This window comes from Coffea arabica, chromosome 2e (assembly GCF_036785885.1).
Source record: "Coffea arabica cultivar ET-39 chromosome 2e, Coffea Arabica ET-39 HiFi, whole genome shotgun sequence".
Lineage (NCBI taxonomy): Eukaryota > Viridiplantae > Streptophyta > Magnoliopsida > Gentianales > Rubiaceae > Coffea > Coffea arabica.
This window is the reverse complement of record NC_092313.1, coordinates 15,825,249-15,844,999: the sequence shown is the minus strand read 5'-3', so window position 1 is coordinate 15,844,999 and position 19,751 is coordinate 15,825,249. Positions and strand designations below refer to the sequence as shown.

General features: G+C 37.8%; 3 protein-coding genes and 1 non-coding gene across 4 annotated transcripts; 3 read left to right on the top strand and 1 right to left on the bottom strand.

Annotated features, from left to right (window-relative positions):
• The first annotated feature begins 5,253 nt into the window (after positions 1-5,253).
• Positions 5,254-8,923, top strand: LOC140036738 (bZIP transcription factor 29-like). The gene is made up of 5 exons (XM_072079254.1): positions 5,254-5,592; positions 5,818-7,260; positions 7,350-7,482; positions 7,577-7,661; positions 8,290-8,923. Exons 2-5 carry the CDS (start codon positions 5,942-5,944, stop codon positions 8,511-8,513), a joined length of 1,761 nt encoding a protein of 586 aa, XP_071935355.1. The 5' UTR covers positions 5,254-5,592; positions 5,818-5,941; the 3' UTR covers positions 8,514-8,923.
• Positions 8,924-9,809: 886 nt separating this feature from the next.
• TRNAL-CAA (transfer RNA leucine (anticodon CAA)) lies at positions 9,810-9,893 on the top strand. The gene has a single exon. It is a non-coding gene; the product is annotated as a tRNA-Leu (tRNA).
• Positions 9,894-11,051: 1,158 nt separating this feature from the next.
• Positions 11,052-15,292, top strand: LOC113731200 (tRNA-dihydrouridine(47) synthase [NAD(P)(+)]-like). Its single transcript, XM_027256317.2, has 9 exons — positions 11,052-11,486; positions 11,717-12,064; positions 12,219-12,456; positions 12,553-12,812; positions 13,144-13,416; positions 13,686-13,967; positions 14,068-14,188; positions 14,542-14,711; positions 14,815-15,292. Exons 1-9 carry the CDS (start codon positions 11,181-11,183, stop codon positions 14,911-14,913), a joined length of 2,097 nt encoding a protein of 698 aa, XP_027112118.2. The 5' UTR covers positions 11,052-11,180; the 3' UTR covers positions 14,914-15,292.
• A 109-nt stretch (positions 15,293-15,401) lies between these two features.
• LOC113731199 (amidophosphoribosyltransferase, chloroplastic) lies at positions 15,402-17,866 on the bottom strand. The gene has a single exon (XM_027256315.2). The coding sequence runs from the start codon at positions 17,761-17,763 to the stop codon at positions 16,093-16,095; it is 1,671 nt and encodes a 556-aa protein (XP_027112116.2). The 5' UTR covers positions 17,764-17,866; the 3' UTR covers positions 15,402-16,092.
• Positions 17,867-19,751: the final 1,885 nt, after the last annotated feature.

Sequence of the window (19,751 nt, the reverse complement as noted above, 5' to 3'; positions counted from 1 at the left end):
TTTGCCATCTATAAAACTCGTTTGATTTTATACAGATATCACTTGTTTTGTACAATCTTTTAAATTGACTTATGTTTCATGGAAAGAAAAATAGATGCTCAATTTTTTGTTTGTGGGACTATAAAAAGGTAGGATAGATATATATTTTTTCAAGTATTATTTTTTACTTCCAATTATCTTTTAATATTTCCAATAACTCTTTTTTATCTCACATACATTAGAGAAAAAAAATGATATCTCATTTAAATTACTAACACTTTAAGCAGATTGGTGGTATTTCTAAGGTTTCTTCTCCTTATTTTTCTTCCTTTGACATTTTGCTCTAAAATTCTTACCAACATTCGTGTTTTGATTGCAGTTGTTTTGTATTTTGTAGAAAATATACTATAGTGATTTGATATATGTGAGGTAAAAAAGTGATTGAAAAATGTGTTTACGAAAAACATAGAGATCTTTTGATGAAAAATCCATTTTCAAACAAGGAAAAGACTTTGTGTCACTATTCTTCCCTCACTTGCTTTTATCTCCATTTGTCAAACTATGCATAGTCTAAATGACGGACTTAGATTTGGTCTGAATTTTGAAAAGGAGAAGAGTTGAACAAAAATATTAAATGATATTTTGTTAGTAAGTACAAATTAAGATTAGACTTTTTATGTTTCATGTGACAAAAAAAAAAGAATATGGAAGAAGAAAGAATCAGTTGCGATCTAAATTAGTAAATCAATTGCTTGGTTTGCCACATGCCTCCTCAACGAACAAGTATGCCTGAACGGTCAAGACAACGCAGCATGAATCTTGGCTTAAACTTCGTTAATCATTGAATCATGGATAAACTATCTCGACTTCCGATACTACAATATACTACTATTCAACTATCTCGACTTCCAACATTACAATATACTACTATAAAGGTTTTTTCTATTTTGCTTTCGTTATACGAGAATTAGGATGCCAAAATTAATAGAAGATGCAATACTGCATCTTGTTACTAAAGCTCTAATGGGAAGTATCGCTACTAATTGAAATTAACTTAACAAAAATGGCCTACTATTTTTATTTGGTCGGTTATATTGATTGAAGTTTCCTCCCAAGTTCCATGTTCAATCTCTCCTTAGAGATTTGGATGTAGGCCTGTCAACCGGTCGGGTCTAGACCCGGATCCGGACCGGATCCGTAAAATTATTGCGGGTATGGGTAGGAATTTAATTCCGTTTACCGGATCCGTGAAATTATTGCGGGTATGGGTAGGGATTTAATTCCGTTTCCCGGATCCGGATCCGGATCCGGATCCGTTTTGTCAAACAAAAAAACGGGTCGGATATGGAATATAGTATTCCGACCCGTATTAGACCCGGATCCTGATATAAATGAATTAATAATTTAAAAAATATATATTTATCAATATAATTTGATTAAGGTGATGTATTTTAATAAAATTAATTTGATTTCTTTTCTTATTTGGTTTTTTATTTGCATTAGTTAGAAATTAGTTTACAAATATATTTTTTTCTCATTTTTATTAGAAATTATAAAATTTGGTAAATTTGTTCGGGTAGACCCGGATCCGGGACCCGCCGGATCCGGATCCGGAACATAGAATAAAAGACCCGTCGGGTAAACGGGTCGGATCCGGATCCGGCATAGTAATTCGGGTCCGGGTCCGGAATAATGAATTCCGGCCCGGACCCGGCCCGTTGACAGCCCTATTTGGATGTCCAGAATGGGGTGGTAGGGGAACCCATTAACGCTCTCAGCTTGATACACTTAACCGGTCAAACTAGCCAAAATTTTAAGGGAAAAAGGCCTTGTTTGGATTGCTTGTTTCCGTCGGAAAATATTGTCGTTTTCCGTGATCACATTTTCCTATCACCTTTTTCCCTCACATATATCAAATCGCTACAGTAATTTTTCCATGAAAAATAACGGAAAATGCAATCCAAAAACATTCCCTCGCCTCTAATTTAGACAACCGAACCCAACAGGAGAAAAAAGAAACTATTGGACGCAAAGTATTGCATCAAATGTCAAATATCTGAGGGTTTGGCAATTGAGCTCTGAGATCGTTATTTGAAATACTATTTAGAATAATTATTGTAGTTTTTTAGTATTTTTTATAATGTGATATATGTGAAATGAAAAAAATTAATTTTAAAAATTTAAAAAAATTATTAAAAAATATATTTGTGATGCAAATAAATAATTTGTAGACATAATTTCCATCCAAATACACCTATGCTGTACATGCTTGTGAGTACATCTGTTTGGATTGTAAATTATTTGAGATATTTTTACTGTAGCACTTTTTTGTGATGTGATGTATGTGAGATAAAAAGGTAATTGGGAAGATAAAAAGATGTGTTGAAAATTATAATGATGATGCAAGCAAATAAAATTTGGCTAATAATTCTCTATCCAAACAGAGCTTCACGAGGTAAGCAAAAGACACATCGACGAGAGTCTTCAGAGCACGAGAAGATGCATCTACATGTTTTGGACGCATAATTATGTGACATGTGTGTAATAAAAAATATTTTTAAAAATAATAAAAATGTTTCAAAAGTTCTTTTTTCAAAATTCACAATCAAACCAAGACCTTAAATTTTCTGCGGATTTAAACGATTCTCAAGAAACACGAAGTTGCACCCAACTATATATTTAAAATGGGAACGAAGTATCAAGTATCTGCCTGCAATTCGTGTTTGTTATCCGAAAACTTTCCCATCCCACCCCTAAATAAGATTTAGTTAAGCGTGGGGCCCACGTAATTATTGCATGGATGCAAGAAAGATATTCTCAGCTATCATCTTCCTTAACTGGAGATAGATTAATTCCATAAATAATTGACGTGGAAAACAAAAGTCTGACATCTGAATTTCATGGACCTCAATTATCACAATACTACTGTAATTAGACTAATTAAGGTAAGCCATGCAATGCAATAAAAGAGTCCACTTCCAATGATACGCATGAAGGATTAGCAAGTTGCAATTCACTTGAATATTTGTTGGTTAAATTTTACATACATCGACAGCGTATACATTATTACCGTTAGATTTATGATACATGTGCAAAAATTGAATTTCAATTTTAAATTTTATATAATTATCATTCATTCAAAACTGATAGTGTATACACTGTCAGTCAGTGTAAGAAAGATTGATTTATATTTCTTTGGTGAAACTGCAAACTCAGATTAATTGCATAGTGTCCAAAGTGAAGGTAACTGAAGCAATCGTTTAATGGTTTTCCGTGGCAAGGGTATTGTGGCATGTTGGGCTGGAAATTAGCTGCACAATGAAATACTCTGATCCTATCTACCAGTGTGTATAGAAAATTGGTATTTGAGTCAATAAAAGTTCATAATCACCCTTTATAGCCCAAGTTTTACTACAACTCTTTGCAATTTGCTCTTCTTTCTTCTCTTTTTTTTTTCTTACCATAATAATTAAACATGAAATTAACGTGTGTCATATCCAATAAAAGTCTTGTACACTCGTGACCAAGGACGGATTTAGGGATAATGCACTGTAAGTTTTATAAAAAAAAATCATAATGTTATAATTATTGTCCTCTCAAAACTTTTTCATGTTTATCCTTTATTCCTCCTTCAGTAAAATTACAAGTTTTTTTAAATTATTTATGTTATGAGATAAATTAGGTAAAGACATAAATATTGCAGGTAAAATTTGTATGTAATTATTAAGGAACTAAAAAATGGATAATAAATAAGGTAAATCTTGTAAATGTATAAAAAAAAAAATTTCGAGCATACATCAACATACCTAAATTGCACTTAACTTACTATATAATAATTGCACACCATGGATTTAGATATGTTTCCAAATTACCTATATTTTTTTCAAAAAAAAAAAACCTAGCCAAATTGAAATTTTAACATTAGAAAAATTAACTATAAGGTGCGAGACCTAAGTTGATGAAAGAACAAATTTCATTTCAATGTTATGTCAATTAGAATCCAACTTTTGACTTAAAGGTTTTTTTTTTCCCTTGGAACATTTTCAATTGATCAATATTTTCCCGTTATTCTATAATATTGGATAATCTTTGTTTAAAATATTTTTTTTTTGTGCAAATCAATTTGACATGGATTAAAAAATGGTTTTAATACAAAGTTGCACACAAGTGTTATTAGTCTTTTAAAAAACTCGAGAGTCCAAGAGGAGACTTGAAACTCTATAAGAGAAAGACCTGAAAATCAAACTATGTATCTCACAATTACTGCCCAACATCCTTCTCTTTTAATGCTTGTACTACCCTATAAAATTTTGATTTAAAATGTGGATACAGGGTTTGTCGTAGTATCGCGACACGTGTCGCTGTTGCTTTTATATCGTTGAAATGAAATAAGGCCTTATCTGAATGCATTTTAAGATTGCTGTGAACCTTTTTATTGATTTGTCTCTATCAAAAATTTGTGTTGAGAATTGAAGATGGCATGAAAGTACGTCCTGAAAAATAAATTTCAAATATGACGCTTTATTTGTAGGAGCCCTTCAACGGTAATCCCATCACTTTTAAATACAAACACCACTTCTTATCCAATGATAGCTTTACATTATTATACAAATAAGTTGATTTAAATTATTTGGATACTCGAGCACAAATTATCCGAGTTAAAATAATTTATTATATTATATATGCGAGGTGAAAAGATGAGTTGTAAATTCTTTTTTTTTTATATAAATAGTGTCCAAATAATGGGCACAAGAAACGGATTAATTATTTGTTTATTTTACGAATAAATTTTGAAAAAATAAAAAAGTTTATTTGATAATACAAAAAGGAGTTGGCAGTGCCATACTACTTCCATTCGGGAAAAGAAAGAGGAGGGGAGTGGGGGGGGGGGGACGAGAGAGAGAGAGAGAGAGGAGGGAGAGAGCACGTGAGAGAGATGGACATGAGAGAGATTCGATGCAACAAAATCTGCGGTGATAGAGGGGGAAAGATTTAGGAAATGAAGTCGGAATGAAATTGAAATTCGTCCGAAATGCGGATTCCACCCAAATGAAAATGAAATTCATAATAAATTCACGCGTCTTTTTTGAAGTAGTAACTAGCAAGGATCACTGCTCCTTTTGAGTCGTGAGAACTAAAAGTACGTACTTTCCTGGTTGGCTATACTACTGTAGGAGGACTGTACTCGTACAATATTCATTTGATCTTTTTGGCCAAGAAATCCGTGTTATTGTAAATAATATAATACGCTACTGCTCAATCCCTTTTCTTTCAGCATCACAGTAGTGTCATCGCCGTCCATCTTAGAGAGAGAAGCTGAAGGAGAGCAAAAAAGAACTTTTCAGAGAGAGAAGAGAGAACCCCCCTCCCCTCCCCCCAAAAAAAAAAAAATCAAGGAAAAAAAAAACAAGCAGATACACACTAAGCAGGAGAGAATAGAAGCAGAAGAAGAAGAAGACAGAGAGGCTATTTTTCCCATCGGTGTCTCCGTCACCACCCTCATTCCTCCTCACTTTGGACAGCACATTTGGCAGCTTCAAATGGGTGGTGGATGTAGCCTGTCTGAATTGGCGGATTTCTTCTGAAAATGGTCGATTTTATCTCGAATTTCAGGTGCCCTTTTTAAGAAAGTATAGTAAAGTTTGTATCTTCCCCACTTGTTTATCGTTTAAGTAGCTACTTTTGGTGCTTTTCTGTTTAAATACAAATTTTCTGGGGTCTGATCAAGTTGTTTTTGTTCATATGTACGCGACTCCGATTTTAGATCATTCCTGCATGTAATGGGGTTGAATTTTGGCTTGCAGATTTTGATATTATGTTGGGTTTTCTAATATTCAGGTGGTTTTGAACGCTGAAGTGAAGTGCTTGTTAAGTTAGGCCTTTTAGGAGGAGCTTTTGAATAAATTATAGCGAGCGGCGACCGTTTGAAACTAGTGTTAACGCTGGTTGTTTTGCGTAGCAAATGGGTGGTGATAGTGATGAGGCTAGTAGTGCTATGATGCAAAGGCTTCAATCATCATTTGGTACCTCATCATCTTCAGTTCCTATACAACAGCAACAGCAGCAACAGTTACCCATGTCCGTGAATCAAATTGAGGTACCCCAGTTGAATTCCTCGCAATTTCGAGGTCAGATGCGGCAGTTTTCTCCAAGTTTTAGTGTTGATGGTAGCAAAAGGGCTGGCATACCGCCTTCTCACCCTCAAATGCCCCGTGTTTCTCCCTATTCACAGATCCCAGTAACCCGGCCTGGAAATCAGCAATCGGGTATTCAAATTTTTGGTAATACTTCAGGTCCAGGGCCCTCGCACACACGATCTTTGTCACAACCTTCATTTTTCTCGCTCGATTCATTGCCTCCCTTGAGCCCTTCCCCTTATAAAGAATCCTCTCCGAGCTCCATTTCTGAACATCATCTATCAGTTGATGTTTCTATGGAGGATCAAAATGCCAATTCACAATCATCATTATTGCCACCGTCCCCTTTCACTAGGGGTGTAAATTCTTTAAGGGTAGGGGAAAATCTTCCTCCCCGTAAGACGCACAGGCGGTCTAACAGTGATATACCATTTGGATTTTCTACTATCATGCAATCCTCACCGCCCCTTGTGCCATTGCGAAGTCCCGGTGCTGCCATCCCTCCGAGAGAAAATTCAGTTGCTAAGCCAGCACAATTGGTGAAACGCGAATCCTTTTGGGAGAAAAGTAGCGAGGCCAATGCAGAGGGTATGGGTGAGAGAAAATCTGAGGGGGAGGTTGTAGATGATCTGTTTTCTGCTTATATGAATTTGGACAACATAGATGCACTGAATTCTTCTGGAACTGATGAAAAGCAGGGCACTGAGAACCGTGAAGATTTGGATAGTAGAGCTAGTGGTACAAGGACAAATGGTGGTGACAGCAGTGATAATGAAGCGACGAGCAGTGTAAATGAAAGTAGTAATAGCATGCAGAGATTAGGAATCTCTTCTTCAAGTGAGAAGAGGGAGGGTTTCAAAAGGAATGCCGGGGGAGATATCTCTCCAGCTTCAAGACACTATCGGAGCGTTTCCATGGATAGCTTCATGGGCAAGTTAAACTTTGGTGATGAGTCACCAAAAATGCCTCCATCGCCAGGAGCTCGTGCTGGGCAACTGTCACCAAGCAATTCTCTCGATGCAAATTCAAATACCTTCAGCTTGGAGTTTGGAAACGGCGAGTTTAGCGGGGCAGAACTTAAGAAGATTATGGCAAACGAGAAACTAGCTGAGATTGCTTTATCTGATCCTAAAAGGGCCAAGAGGTACTCAGTCCCTAAATTCGTCTTTTGCATTTACCAGGGAGTTTAGGATTAATTAGTTGAGCTTAACGAATTCGTACATCTTGTGACAGGATTTTGGCCAATCGTCAGTCTGCCGCTCGTTCAAAGGAGAGAAAGATGAGATATATTGCTGAATTGGAGCACAAGGTTCAAACTTTACAGACTGAAGCAACCACATTATCTGCCCAGCTAACACTATTGCAGGTAAAGAGCGGGACTGTGTGTTTGCACATCTTTCTTTAAAGTATTACTACCTTCTGTATGTCTGATCATTATTGCTTAAATGTGCATTCTTCAGAGAGATTCTGCTGGACTGACCAGCCAGAACAATGAATTGAAGTTTCGCTTGCAAGCCATGGAACAACAGGCACAACTGCGAGATGGTAATGTCGTGTTATTTCCAGAATTCAACATTCATGCATTTTTATTTTGAAATTTATGATTTTTTCTGTTTTTTTTTGCTTTATCTTGCAAAGCACAAAGAGCCAGCATGTGTTTTGATTGCCAGGAGGGCCTTTTGTTCTCCTTTAATGACAAGCTAGCTAATGTGTTTTTTTTTTTGAGGGACAAATTAACTAATGGTTGGTGAACCAATTACCCCCAAAATTAATACATGTTGTCATTTGGGAGGTTGAGTCCATGTTGGAAGTTACCCCCAAAATTAATACGTGCTGAAAGTACTCTTGGTAGTTTGGAATTCTTTAAAAAAATTAGTTCATGTAATCCTGTGTGGTTTGTGGCCATTTATATTGGAAGGTTTTCCTTTAACGATGTCCCAGCTCCCCTGAAACTTGTACCAACTGTATTGCGTACTCTTGTGGCAGCCGTTTTTTGATCGAGTAAATTTCTCGGAGAACATACATGCGTGCCAGTGTTCCGTTATATTGTCTGCTTGTTTTCTATCCAACAATACTTACAATTGACATTTGGGGTGTTGATAATCTTCTGCTGTGTCATATATGTAAACCATAAAATAATATGAACTTGAACTTGACTGTGTTGTTGTCACAGCATTAAATGAAGCATTAACAGCGGAGGTTCAGCGCTTGAAGCTTGCAACTGCTGAGCTGAACGGTGATCCTTCCAAGTACCAGCAGCAGCTTGCCATGAGTTCTCAAATGTTTCAGTTGCATCATCAGCAGGCTGCCCAACTTAACATTCACCAGCTACAGCAGCAGCAATCTCAGTCACCACAGCAGCAACAGACGCCTGCCAAGCATGAAACCAACCAATAAATTTGGTGGATGATGTTGGGTTGGTGGATGATGGTGTCTTTTTTTTTTTGTTCATCTTGCGCTTTCCTCAATTTGATTTCATTCATCAGTTTTTTTTTTAATTTAAAAAAAAAAAGCATTCATTCATTGTTTTGCATTTCAAACAGAAAGGTACTTCTATAAGAGTTAGTAGTATTTTGTTTCCATAGAGACCCTACAAATCCTGCATGGTTTTGCAAAACAACTTCTAGAAGTCAAACATACCAAAAAAAAAAAAAACTTGTGTAGCTTTGGCTCGTGTGCTAGGGAATTAATGTGCACGTGACTTGGTTTTGTGATATCATCTTCAAAGCAGAAATGCATAATTATTATGTACTTCGTATCCTTGTAACAACAAACAGTAGTATATAAATATCTCACTTGGTATTTCAGTTGCTTTTGAGTGGAGGGGTTGTTTAACGTAAAAGTTCAATAATATGTTTCTGGACGCAGCTGCAGCTGCGAATCTGAAACTCCTTTTAATTAAGTAGAAGATGAATTTGGCTGGCAAAATAATCGTTTATAGGGAGGGGATCGACGCTCGATGAATTGAAATGCGATTGCAAAGAAAAGTTTGGCAACGCATTCGTCCATTCGCTTTTGTACTGGATTTCATGTTCAAACCAGAATCGTCCTAACACGCAATCAGCCGCGGAATCTGGTCTGGTCGAGTCGGTGGCTTGCACGATTTCGCATGACACAAAAACAAAAAGAAGTCACCGCCCGCCCTATGACATTGTGGCCCATCGCGAAACTCTTTAGCTGAGCTGAGCTGCAATTTACAACCCTTTTTCTATTACTAAAATCATCCAAACGTCCGAGTATTAATTTAAGGGGAAACAATAATCGTTCTTCCAAAGTTGCATTAGTGCTCGGTTTTCAGCCACTACATGTCATTGTTTCATCCATTCCTTTTTTTTTTTTTTTTTTTTTTTAAAAAAACCCTATCCAAAGTGGTTTTGCAGCAACTTTCAAGCGGATGGATAAAATGGTAAAATCAAGAAAATTAGAAAGCCAAACGAAAGAAGTAAGCTACCAATCGTGTGCGAATTAATATGCTTTGGGCCGTTTGATGAATGGTCAAGGACTCCTCACGTGTACATGCTTTAATTGCGCGGACGACAAGCCCACCCAACTCAAAGTCGCCTTTGACTATGCTTTCCGTAAACGGAGAATGAAACTCCCACGACCACTAACAATTAAAAAAATTACTACTAGGACAATCTGTAAGAGTTTATTTTTTACTAGTATTATAGAGAGCAGGATCAACCGTCAACTGTCAGGATGGCCGAGTGGTCTAAGGCGCCAGACTCAAGTTCTGGTCCTCGTGAGAGGGCGTGGGTTCAAATCCCACTTCTGACAAGGCTGTTCACTTTTTCATTTCTTTTAATCTTGGATCTCTTTTGCTTCTTACATTGATTTTGATAAAGCCATGGAAGATAAATTCTACAAAATAGCTCCTCTGTCTCGCGTTTAATGCTCATTTCAATTGTATTTTTTTTTAAAAAAAAAAAATTTTATGCTTTCATGAATACATTTCTATCTCACATACATTAAATCGATGCAGTACATTTTTTTTTCTTTTTATACAAACTGCTAAACATAGTAATCCAAACTGACAAGAACTAAGGAGTTCATAAACAAAGTTCCAACGCCATAAACACCTAGGGTAGGCTATTTGATTGCTGAGTTTTCATGAAAGTTTTTGAAATATTTTCTTGACACATTTTTCAATTTTTTTTTTGTTTAATTTCACATACATCAAATCATATAATTTCTTACAAAAACTCCAAAAAAAAGGTTGCAATCAAAACGGCTTACGTGTGTTGGCAACGCTTCCAGGAGAATATTTGGACTCAAGGCTTAAAAAGAGATATTGCAAGTAAAAGAGCTTCAGAAAAAAGCTCAATGCGAAGATTTTATACAATACATAAAAATTAAAATAGGAGTGTGCCAATCTCTCTCTCGTTTTTTATTTCAAAACTCTAAGGGTTCATTTGGGAGTGAATGATTTGGATAGAAAAGAAGAGAAAAGAAGAGAAAGACTGATTTTCCTTTGATAGTTTTAAGTAGGAAAGAAAAGAAAGGAAATGAGAGGATGAATAGTGACAAAAATGTTTCCTCCCAAATTGGAAAGAAATGGAGAGAAAGTTTGGAGAAAACTTGTTAATTTTTCTAAAATGCCTATTTTGTCCTTAAAAATGCCTTGAATAAATATTTAATGACTTCCATATCCAAATCATTCCACTAATTCTCAAAACTCTCAAACAACATAACAATCTCTTCTCTTCTCTTCTCTCATAACTTAAACTTTCCCTTCTTTTCTTTTCTATCCTAAACTCCCAAACTAAGCCTAAAATAATGAGAGGAGAGAAATTACCAAAAACTAAATTGGGGTCAATGTTCTTGTAGACTTGTATGAAATGTGAAAAAGAAGTCCGACCAAAGGCCTACGGCCCACTATACGAGCAGTTCTTGAATAATAAAGCCCAATAGTAGGACCAGATCATTCGTCCTGTACATTAGACGACGCCGTTCCTGGCGACACCTCCACATTCCACTGTTGCTTTGAGCTGTAGCATGAGCTAGAACCCAAAAACCCTACCTATTCCTCGCAGACGCCCGCTCTCGTTGCTAACCCGACCCGTTATGGACGGGTCTGCAGCTGAGGCCAGTATTCTGGAGCAACCCTCATTCCGGGAGAATCCCCAAAACTCAAAACCTGATGATGATGCTTCAGCTCCAACCGCGGCTCCGGCTCCGGCTCCGCTCACCCCAGAAGAGTTAGTAGCTAAAGCCAGAGCTCCAGTTAAGAAAGAGTTCCTTCGCCCACCACCAATCAGAACATCCAACTCCACCACGTCCCAACCTCACGACGCCGCAACGGAGCCCAACTCCACTCCTCTTATCAAAGAGAAAAAATCCAAACGCCAGCTCAAACGTGAACGCCGCCAAGTACTCGTACTTTTTCATATACTAGTATTTCATAATCCCCGAAAACGAGAGATTAAAATCTTTCTTTCGTAATGGAGATAAATTAAGAATAGAATGTGAATTGCTGTGATTATTATGTTCCTTTTTTTGTGTGTGCGCGCGGGTGTGGGGGGTGGGAATGGGCATTTCAGATGAGGAACACAAGGCAGTTAACTACTGGGTATATTGGTTAATGTGAATGCTGATTGCAGGAATTAAAATCTGCATTGCACTTGTGTCCGGAGGTTGCCAAGAGCGGGGATGTGGGTTCTTGTTGTTACGGTGAAAAGTGCCGGTTTAGCCATGATGTGGAGGCGTTCAATGCTCAGAAGCCGGCTGATTTGAAGGGCAGTTGCCCCTTTTTGAAGATTGATCAAGGACTTTGTCATTATGGGCTGGCTTGTAGATTCTCCGGCACTCATAGAGCTAATGGTGTTGTTGCTGCTGGGACTCTGAGGAATGAAGTTAATTCGTTGAATAAGGATGTCCAAAAGCTTCTCTGGAAGAATAAGATGAGGTTCCCCAAAGCTGACGCTACCCTAAAGCTTCTTGGCCTTTCAGTAAGGGGAAAAAAAGGGTCATTCGGTTTTCGTTTAATTATGTTTGTGCTTTGATGATAACTGAAGGATCATCCCTTGTGAGATTGGACTTCATCAAGTTCCCTTTAGTTTAGTCTGTGTAATGATTGAGAGTATTTTTTAAATGATGGGACAGGGTAAAATAAAAAAATTGGTGGACACCGAGGACAATCAAGTTGCTACAAATGGCTCTGCTGAGGAAAATGCTAAAAAAGATTCTGCTGAAATTGGTTCTGTTAGTGATGTGAATTGCTGTTCTGAATTGCTGGAAGAGGATAAGCCAGAGGATGCTGATGCAACTGAAGATATACGACCTGTCAAGAAGGCAAAATCTTCATGTGATGAATCTTATGGCTCCACTGAAGTAAATGCTGGTTAGTCTACTTTTGGTATTGATTTATTTCATTTTTACCATCAGAAGTTAGTTTTTATTTCTGGGGTACTAGCAGTTGAAAATTTTATTGGAATAGGTTATGGTGTGCATGGGAAGGAGGATATTAGCTCCAAACCAAATGGATCAAAATCAGTTGATATTGCTGATACTGTTACTGTAGAGTCTGATAAAATCCTAAAATTACACCCACGTGAGAAAAAGCTCATTGACTTCAGAGAAAAGCTTTATCTTGCACCTCTGACTACTGTGGGGAATCTACCTTTCCGAAGGGTTTGCAAATTGCTTGGAGCTGATGTGACATGTGGCGAGATGGCAATGTGCACTAATCTTTTGCAGGTTACCATGCTGTTTTACTGACTAGATTCTTATTTGTGTGATGAGATAACAATACAGATGATTTGTTGTTCTTGAATACGGATATACTTGTACAAGTACTTTGACTTTGATCTTTATTTCCCTAATTGAGGGTCGTTTTTGTTTTATATACTCTGCGAACCTTCTTTTAGTCTTGAGTTACTCATGTCACCTACATGTTGGGATTATTTTGTACACAAATAAAAGATACATGTGTTCATATTCTTTACCTGTATTAGGTCCAATTTTTTCTTTTCTGCAATGAAAATCTTTAGCTGCTTGGTACTTACCTTATCTTGGCCCATGGGAGCAGGGGCAAGCTTCAGAATGGGCACTACTGAGGCGTCATTCGTCTGAGGACCTCTTTGGTGTTCAGATTTGTGGAGCATATCCTGATACAGTTTCAAGAACTGTTGAACTCATAGAGCAGGAATGCTCGGTGGATTTTATTGATCTTAATATGGGATGTCCCATTGATATTGTTGTTAACAAGGGCGCTGGATCCGCTCTTCTTACAAAACCAATGCGAATGAAGAGTGTCATACAAGCAGCTTCTGGAACAGTTGATACCCCAATAACCATCAAGGTATGGTTTAATATAGTAAGTTAACCTTTTTTGGTGTCAATTTCAGCAATTTCTTGCCCTGTGATATGAAGATATAGATGTATTCTTGTCAAATCTTTCATTTGCCACTCTTTTAGACGTTATGTTGATGCACCTATAGTTTTGATGCATATGCCTTGTCTTTCTGCTATGGGAATCAATTTTCTGGAATCTTCTGATTTGCGTCTGATTACGTACTTCTTTCATAGTATTACTGAACACTTATCAGATGCATAACTTGTGTGATGTAGGTGCGAACTGGCTATTTTGAGGGCAGAAATCGCATTGATTCTGTGATTGAAGATATTGGAAATTGGGGAGCAAGTGCAGTGACTATACATGGTCGTTCGCGTCAGCAACGTTACAGCAAGCTTGCTGATTGGGAGTACATATACCAGTGTGCGCAAAAGGCCCCAGATTCATTGCAAGTCCTTGGAAATGGGGATGTGTTCTCCTATTTAGACTGGAATAAGCACAAGTTTGATTGTCCTCAGCTTTCTGCTTGTATGGTTGCTCGAGGAGCCCTAATTAAGGTTTGTGCTACATTTTGACGATCAACTGGAAGCGTAAAATGTTATCTTTTTTATTTACTGCAGTTTTGTGCTGAAATAAATGGTTTTTGAACTTGTGCAGCCCTGGATTTTTACTGAAATAAAGGAACAGAGACATTGGGATATTAGTTCTGCTGAACGTCTTGATATTTTCAAGGATTATGTGCATTTTGGCCTTCAACACTGGGGATCTGATTCCAAAGGTATGTACCATGCATTTGCTTAAAGTAAAATAGAATGCAAGTCTGTCCTCCTGTTGACTGCAAAAATGACTTTCCCGCTTAATTTTATTGTGCTTTGGCTTAAGAAGAAACAAGGACAACAAAAAATATGACTTTGACAGTGAATGCTTATTAAAATGTCAACTTTGTGGATTGAAAAGCAGTTTAATCCGATATTGGATGAACTCGAAATTTGGGAAGGTGTCTTCATGGACTGAAAAGACGTGAAATTGGAGAGCACACAGCTACTAGCTATTTTAAGTTCTGAGTAGTTTCTCAAAGCATTTGTAAGGTAGGAGATTTGGCATCCTCATGTTTAACCTTGACTATCGCAGGTGTGGAAACAACTAGGCATTTCTTGTTGGAATGGCTAAGTTACTCTTGTAGGTATATACCGGTTGGTCTCTTAGATGTGATCCCCCAAAAAATAAACTGGCGGCCTCCCTCGTACTATGGTCGGGATGACTTGGAAACACTGATGGCTTCTGATTCAGCTGCAGATTGGGTATATACTACTCATCCTGATTGCTCATTTTTAATGAATTTTTCATTTCAGTACCATCTTGCTACAGCTATTCACCTGCTTTGGCTTTCCTACTTGTGTGCAGATTAGAATCTCTGAGATGTTACTTGGCAAGGTCCCAGCTGGATTTACGTTCTCACCGAAGCACAAGTCCAATGCCTATGACAGCGCTGAAAATGGCTAATATTAGGTTCGATCCACACAAGATAATAGCTATTCCTTGTTCAATGAGTGAATAATGGGATAATGCCAGGACAGCAATCTGCTGCTCAAAAGCCGGATGAAATTTATCCCTTGTATTTTCTGCAATGGACGGCTTCATTGGGGAAAACGAGCCTTAAATTTGTGCGAGTAACATTTTTGTTCTACAATTCATTCTAAAGATTTCCAGCGATTCTGAATTTGAGAATTTGCAAATGAGATTGCACCGTCCATGTATTAATCTTATTTGAAGAATTTCGTCGAGGTTTTGTAGCTCAAATGCTGTCGATACACTTCTCTTGTATTAGCAATCCGCCCCATCAGCATATGAGATTTATACAGCAAAACACAACGTCGACATCCTTCTCATCTTTCAATTCAATTATTTATGTTGATTAAGGGTTCAGTATTTTATGCAGATTTGAATCATATTGTTGAAAAGCCTGGATGAGTAATGAAAGAAATATAGAATACGCAAAACCATCCTCCATACTGTTATAAAAAATCCGAGCCTATCATTGTAGAATGAACTGTAACATAAATCACTGGCTTACATTCTCTGAAGACAAAATTGTTAAAAGAGTCGTAAAGAAACCGCAGCAAAAGAGCAGCAGGGGTTACAAATTTTCTTGTTGCTCGAACCGAAAGAGCACGACTGGATCACCATCATCTTCATCATAGAATTTCATCATCATCACAATCACAACCTTGCACTAGAGCAACTTCAACTTTATTATAACATTACAATTTACAACCTTATGGTAGCATTCTCAACAACAGTGAGCAAAAAAAAATTCTTTTGTTTGTGATAATTGGGTGGAGAAACAGAAGTGGAGAGAAATGAGATGGTTCAAAAGTTTAAGAAAGTTTGTTCAAACGTGGGCAGGAGGAGCCGAAATGGAGCCAAGACGAGAGTTTGTTCGACGCACACAAATGATAAACAGAAGCTTATACACAAAATGTTAAAAGAACAAAAGAATAAAATCTAGTAAGTTCAAAATCATCCGAAGCCCCGGGTATAAGATGGATAAAAAAGGTAGGTGTCAAAACTTTCTCTCCTTTTATTTTCTGTAATAATAGTCTCTCCTCTTCCCCCTCTCTCTGCTAAACCCCCAAATTAGACCCGATCAGACTAGGTAGGTGATCGGGTATCCTTTTGCTTCTAATTTCTGGTTCCAGAAAGCCAACCTCCATCAATAGACTCCAAACTCCCACTCAATCCATCATCAAGAAAATCACCCACCCTTTTCACCTTTCCCCTTGGCAAAACTGGGTACTTACCAGAAAAGCAAGCATAACAAAAGTTTGGTGCGTCTTCCCCCAAATGCTCTTTCAAGCTATCAATTGGAAGAAAAGCAAGTGAATCTGATCCAATGAACTCCCTAATCTCCTCCACACTCATTCTATTAGATATCAATTCTTCAGCACTGGGAGTGTCCACACCATAATAACAAGAAGCTATAATTGGAGGGCTAGCAATCCTCATATGCACCTCCTTAGCCCCTGCCTCCTTTATCAGCCGAACAATCTTGGAAGAAGTTGTTCCTCTCACAATCGAATCGTCTACAACCACAACTCTCTTCCCTTCCAAAACCGCTTTCACTGGCGAAAGCTTAAGCTTGACTCCAAAGTCCCTAATCCTTTGCGAAGGCTCAATGAATGTCCGCCCAACATAATGCGACCTTATCAACCCCTGTTGAAACGGAACCCCTGCTTTTGCAGCGTAACCAAGGGCAGCCACAACTCCAGAGTCAGGCACAGCTATCACCACATCACAATCAACGGGGAATACAGTGGCCAAAATTTCCCCAAATGACCGCCTAGACTCGTAAACAGACTTCCCAAAAACTACTGAATTGGGTAAAGCAAAATAAATATGCTCAAAGATGCAAGACTTAGGCTCCGGATGAGACATCAGACAAAGGGGTCCAACCCCGTCTTTATCCACAACCAATACCTCACCGGGCATCACCTCTCTCTCGTAAGTAGCTTCTATCAAATCCAAAGCACAAGTCTCCGAGGCAAACACCACGGCACCGTTGCTCCTCCTGCCCATAACCAGCGGCCTAAAGCCGTAAGGGTCCCTAACCGCAACCAACTTATCCTCCGTCAAAAACACCATCGAATATGCTCCCTCCAGCTCCCTGCACGCCTCAACAATCCTCATAAAGAACGGCCTCTCCTTCGATATCGCAATAAGGTGAAGAACCACCTCCGTATCGGAGCTAGTGTTAAAAATGGAGCCATTTTCTTCGAGCCGAGCTCGAAGGGATTGGTAATTCACCAAATTGCCATTGTGGGCAACCCCAACCGAGCCAAATCGGTACCCGGCAACGAACGGCTGGACGTTCTTCAGCATGGACGCGCCCGCGGTGGAGTATCTGACATGGCCTATGGCCATGTCACCGGGGAGTTGGGATAGCTTGGACTCGTTAAAGACATCAGAAACCAAACCAACTCCAGTAATCGATTTGAGGACGTTGTCATGGACGGAGACGATGCCGGCGCCTTCTTGGCCGCGGTGCTGGAGGGCGTGGAGGGCTAAATAGCACATGCGAGAAGCTTCGGGGTCGCCATAGATGCCCACCACGCCGCACTCCTCTCTGGGTTTGTCGTCATAATCGTCGGAGACATCGGAGATAGGATTCTTGGAAGCGGCCGAGACACCGGTCCAGTGGACTTTGCGAGTGTGGGTGACGGGGTGGCAGGGTTTTAGGAGGGTTTTTGAGAAGGAAGAGCAGAAGGGTTTGTCATGAGGAGGGGTTGTAAGCGGAGAGAGCTTCTGGGAGGCCGCGGCGGCGGCGGCTGCTGCGGTGGCGACGGAGGCGGCCATGGGATTGCGTGGGGGTTGCGCAGGGAAGAGTAAGGGACGTGAGGGAAATCAAATCAGAAACGTGTACTATGTACGAATAGCCAGGATGTTACGGCTAGGTTTAGGTCCTTTATCCAATTACCACTTCTAGTAGTAGTACTACTTGGTAAACTAGTGTGAATACCGGTACTGAGATTATTTAAAAAAATAAAAATAAAATGGTGAACAAATAAAGGTGAAAAAATTGAACCAAAAAAATTAAAATGTAATATCTGTTTAACAATAGTTTGAAATATAATAGAATGTGTATATCATTCAAGAACTGTCTTTTTTCGGAAGATAGATCCTGAAAAAAAAATAAAAATTTATATTAAAAAAGGGAATGATATATTTTTATAAATGAATGTAATTAAATGTTGTTAAAATGAAATACTTACAAAGACTAAGCATTTGATTTGATAATCTTGTTTGAAGGTGCGAATACTCTTCACACCAATCCACTTTTAGTACGAAAGCTAAAATTGGTGATTTAATTAACTCTGTTGAATTTTGTGGAATGCGTACTACAAATGAAAATGCACGATCTTTGCATGAATTAATTCATTGGCTAAACAACCAATCACCATTTTCCTGATAATTAAGAACGTACGAAATTAGTGTATTTTTTTAGATAGTTTATAAATAGTACTATAAAAAATAAATATATATTAAGAAATTCTACCTTCCTTTGTAATTTTCTGAGATAAAAAGCATCACAATTAAATACAAATCGTGCATGTCTGTCTTGTGGATTAAGATGCATGTTACCACTGGAATCTTTGATTTATATGTTAACATTGCACTTGTTTGACAAATAAAATACTATATGCAATACAGAAAAATATATTGAAATTAAATATACATTAAATTAATTACCTAATAACAGTGTCAACAACGTCATTACAATGCATACACACTGTCTTTGAAAAATGACCTTCACATAGTTGTCTACAATTTTTGCATGACTCGTAGAACATATTTTCTATGTTAATGCTCTGAATGTAAGCAAGTATTCGAAAATACTTAATCTAATAAGAATGAAATAAGATATAGGTTATGATTATAACTTTAAAAAATTCGTTCAGTAATTAATTAAAATTGAGTAAGCTTACGGTAGGCATGATTGTATATTTAGATATCCATATTCTCTTTGAATTTGCTATCAACACTACTTGTGGTGTTGTGAAATTGCTTGATCTCAACCACATAACTAACTTCCGGGCACATGTATTATTTTCAAACCTGCAATTTTTTGAAATACATGTCAATAAGAGTACGAAACAATATTAATAGTTTGATATAGTGTTACTGAGGAACTCACCAACTGCGCAGGTATCGAGCAAAATCTAAATTGTGATTAATATGTAATTTGCTAGTTCCAATTGTACACAGTGATGGTCCTGCATAGTATGGTTATGTTTGCTCAAAAGCTGTTCAAAATATATAGAATATAACTAAAAACAATTAATTTACCTCTGAAATTTCGTACGCAAATACCAAATACTAGTAAAATATTAATAGGTTTGTTTGGATTGAGGATTATTTGCCAAAATTTATTTGCTTACATTATCATTACAATTTCCAACACACATTTTTATCTTTCCAATTACCTTTTTATCTCACATACATCACATCACAAAATGTGTTACAGTAAAAATATTTCAAATAATTTACAATCCAAACAGAGTAGTAAATAGATATAACCGTTCACCATCATTATTAGCAAAATTATCCCACAATATGAATCGAGCTACTGTCAAACTGTGTTGACAAAATTTTGATAAGTGCAAACGTGGGGGGAAACGTGGGATAATGATTAGAGGGTTTGTAGGAGTGGTTGTAGGATGAGTTAAGAGATCGTTGGAGTGGACTGTTAATTGGAGTGAGAAACATGGGAGGAAATGTAGGGGGAAACGTGGAATGATGATTAAAGGATTTGTAGGAATGGTTGTGGGATGGGTTAAGAGATA